We start from the raw sequence: 3,148 nt of genomic DNA, 5'->3' as shown, positions 1-3,148 counted from the left end.
CTTTTCACGTACTCCTTACAGTTAACTCTCTGTAGGTGTTTAATCACCATTTGTAACTGTTCATCTCTTCCATTTAAAAGTGATATTTTCCCAAGCCCTGCAACCACAGTTAACACTGAGCCCACTTTTTGCTTTCCAATACTTTGTGCAAATCTCTTTAATTACACTGATTTTCAAATCTGTCTGCCATAAATCCAGTGGTCTGCAACTTTATGTTAATGCATACCATAAGCATTATATGAATTGATCTAAGCCGTCCTCATTATGCTGCTTTCTCTGGTTGTAAACGGAACCATGTCCTGCTAAGAAAACAAATAGTTGTGTCTTGGAGGGGGTGAAACCAGGTCTCTCCTTGGAAGCTAGGATTTTGATGGATAAGGACATCGTCCTCAGAAGGGTGGAGGGACAGCACAGGAGAGGAAGACCCCCAAAAATTTGGATTGATAGAGTAACTGGGGCTATGGGGGTTGGTGTGTCAGAATTAGACTGGCTCAAGGACAGGATTCAGAGCTGCTGTACGTAAGGTCTCTGGGTTTCAGGTGACTTAACGGCTCATAACAACAAAGGGAACTGACTAGACCCTCTAGGTATACAGATTAGAACCTCTAAGGTAATTTTTTAGAAATATTATTTGACCCAATACGTTAAATTTTCTCATACTATTAATGAATCTTTTCCCTTTTTTAATACCAAGTCTTCAAAGTCTTTTACATTTGCAAGATTTCTCAGGACAGATTTGCCATTTCTCTTGTGCCCAGTAACAAATAATAGCTAGTGACTACTGTTTTTTGAGAGCACAGTTGTAAGGTAAAAAACTAAAACTCCTTGCCATCAAGTTGGTTCTGATTCCTAGTGACCGTCCATTGGCTTTCCAAGGGTATATAAATCGTTAAAAAAAAAAAGGAGATTGCCTGTTGTTTCGCTGTGGGGCACCTGGTGAGTTTGAACCATCAGAGACTCAGCTTTTTGGTTAGCTGTGTAACATCTAATGGACTAAACCACCAGAGCTCTCACTGTAAGGAATAGATGTCGTTTTAAAACCTTCCCTGAGCCCAGAGACCTACAGAACTCCCAAGAATGCCGCCCTTAGTTACTCTTCAAGGCTGGAACAAAACTCACCCTTGACTGTCAAATATTTGTTGAATAAAGCTTTCTGACCAAAAGTGACATTTATTTCTGATCATGTGGGTATCTCAATTTTCTTTCAGTGTAAGACATTGTTTATGTGAAATCTTAAAACATGTTGACAGTTTTCTTCTTTACTTAGGAGTTCTATTATAAATTTTATAAGATTTGCATTCAGCTATATCTAAATTGATTTCTGTGTACTTTGTTATTTTAAGAGAATTAAACAGCTTGCTTTCTCTCCTCATTCTAGGTTATCAAATGTAAAGCTGCGGTAGCATGGGAAGCAGGAAAGCCCCTCTCTATTGAGGAGATAGAGGTGGCACCCCCAAAGGCACATGAAGTTCGCATAAAGGTAATGATATATATAAGGCACTAGAGAAGGTGACTTAGAATTAAGTCTCTGGGTAGATGAGTAAAGTTGAGGTCTGTAGAGGATAAAGCCCCAAGGACAGTGTCATGGAAAAGGTATTAAAAGTCATCTAACCTTAGCATCACAGCAGTCCTCCTTCCATCCTTTGAGCGTAGGTTAAGCAATGCCATCCACACAGATCACTGAGCTACTGCCATTTACCTTCTGGACAATTATGAGGATGGCCAGGTCTGGATGGTGTTTTCTTCTGTACAAAGAGTCATTATGAGTTAGAACTGACTCAGCAGTACCAAACAACAGCATCTTGGGCTTAAATGACTTTATAAGATGTTGTGCTTTTTAGCAGAGCCTATAAATTAAACAGAAAATCGTGAAAAGATATTTATTTGTTCTTTATAGATTATGTAAAGGCATTCAGTTATAAAGATTATAATAAATTATAGATAATACTGAGAGTGCTGGAAGTCCCAGAACACTTAATTGTGCTTTTGTGATATTTGGTCAAGAAACAGTTGTTCAAACAGAACGATGGAATACTATATGGTTTAAAATCTGGAAAAGTGTTTATCAGGGTTGTATCCCTTCTCCAGTCCTATTATATCTTTATGCTGAATACATAATTCAAGAAGCTAGACTATATGAAGAAGAATTTGACATCAAATATAGCAGAAGCCTCAGCCTTGCTTGCATAAAGTGAAGAAGTATTGAAGCACTTACTATTGAAGAAGTTCAGGAGTACAGCTTTCAATATAGTTTACATCTCAACATAAAGAAAACAAAAATGCTCACACTGGAAAAATAGACATCATGATAGATGGACAAAAGATTAAAGATGTTAACAATTTCCTTTTACTTGGATTCACAACACCCATAAGTAGCAATAGTCGAGAAATCAAAAGACATAGGCCATTGGGAAAATGTACTGTCAAGGACTTCTCCAGAGAGCTAAAGAACAATGATTTCAGTTTAAAAACCAACGAGCACTTGATCCAAGCAATAGTATTTCAGTTGTTTCAATAATTCTGAGAGTTGGACAATGAATACAAATGACCGAAGAAGAATCAATGCCTTTGAATTGTGGTGTGCGGAAGAGTATTGAATATACCATGGACTACCAAAAGAACAAACAAATGTGTGCTAAGAGAACTCCAACCAGAATACTCTTGAGAGGCAAAATGGTGAAACTTCATCTCACATAGTTTGAGCATATCGCAAGAGGGGCCAGTTCTTAGAAAAAGACATCATGTTGTGAAAGTAAGAGAGTCTGTGAAAGAGAGGACATACTCAATGATTTGGATTCACACAGTGACATTATAACAGTCACTCCAGTATGACAGAGAGGATGACAATGGTGCAGGATAGGGCAAGGTTCAGATCTGTTTTTCATAGGTTCGCTATGTTAGGTGCCTTGTGACAGTTTATTCTGTCATTCTCATTGTCCAGCTTTCAGAGACATAAAGAGCAATTGAAAATACCATTAATTTTTTTTGCGGGGGGGGATTCTATTTTTTTCTTTTTTTTAATTATTAAATTTTATTAGTTGTAATGAACAGTTACAGGGATTTTGGGTTTTCATTCCTTCATTGCTGCACCATTCTCTCTACCCTCCTCCCCAGTTTGTTCTTCTTCCCCCACCATCCGAATGTCTGT

The 3,148-nt window shown here is 37.8% G+C and overlaps 1 protein-coding gene across 1 annotated transcript in view; it reads left to right on the top strand.

The window, feature by feature from the left end:
• The first annotated feature begins 1,182 nt into the window (after positions 1 to 1,182).
• Positions 1,183 to 3,148, top strand: part of ADH5 (alcohol dehydrogenase 5 (class III), chi polypeptide) — a 34,273-nt gene continuing 32,307 nt past the window's right edge. The window contains exons 1-2 of the mRNA XM_006893103.1: positions 1,183 to 1,188; positions 1,379 to 1,480. Of these exons, the coding sequence (XP_006893165.1) occupies positions 1,183 to 1,188; positions 1,379 to 1,480 (108 nt within the window). The remainder of the gene's footprint in view (positions 1,189 to 1,378; positions 1,481 to 3,148) is intronic.

This window comes from Elephantulus edwardii, unplaced genomic scaffold (genome assembly GCF_000299155.1).
Source record: "Elephantulus edwardii isolate Elephantulus edwardi_28Jun2011 unplaced genomic scaffold, EleEdw1.0 scaffold00122, whole genome shotgun sequence".
NCBI lineage: Eukaryota > Metazoa > Chordata > Mammalia > Macroscelidea > Macroscelididae > Elephantulus > Elephantulus edwardii.
Note: the sequence above shows the minus strand (reverse complement) of the source record. Positions and strands in the feature narration are given on the sequence as shown.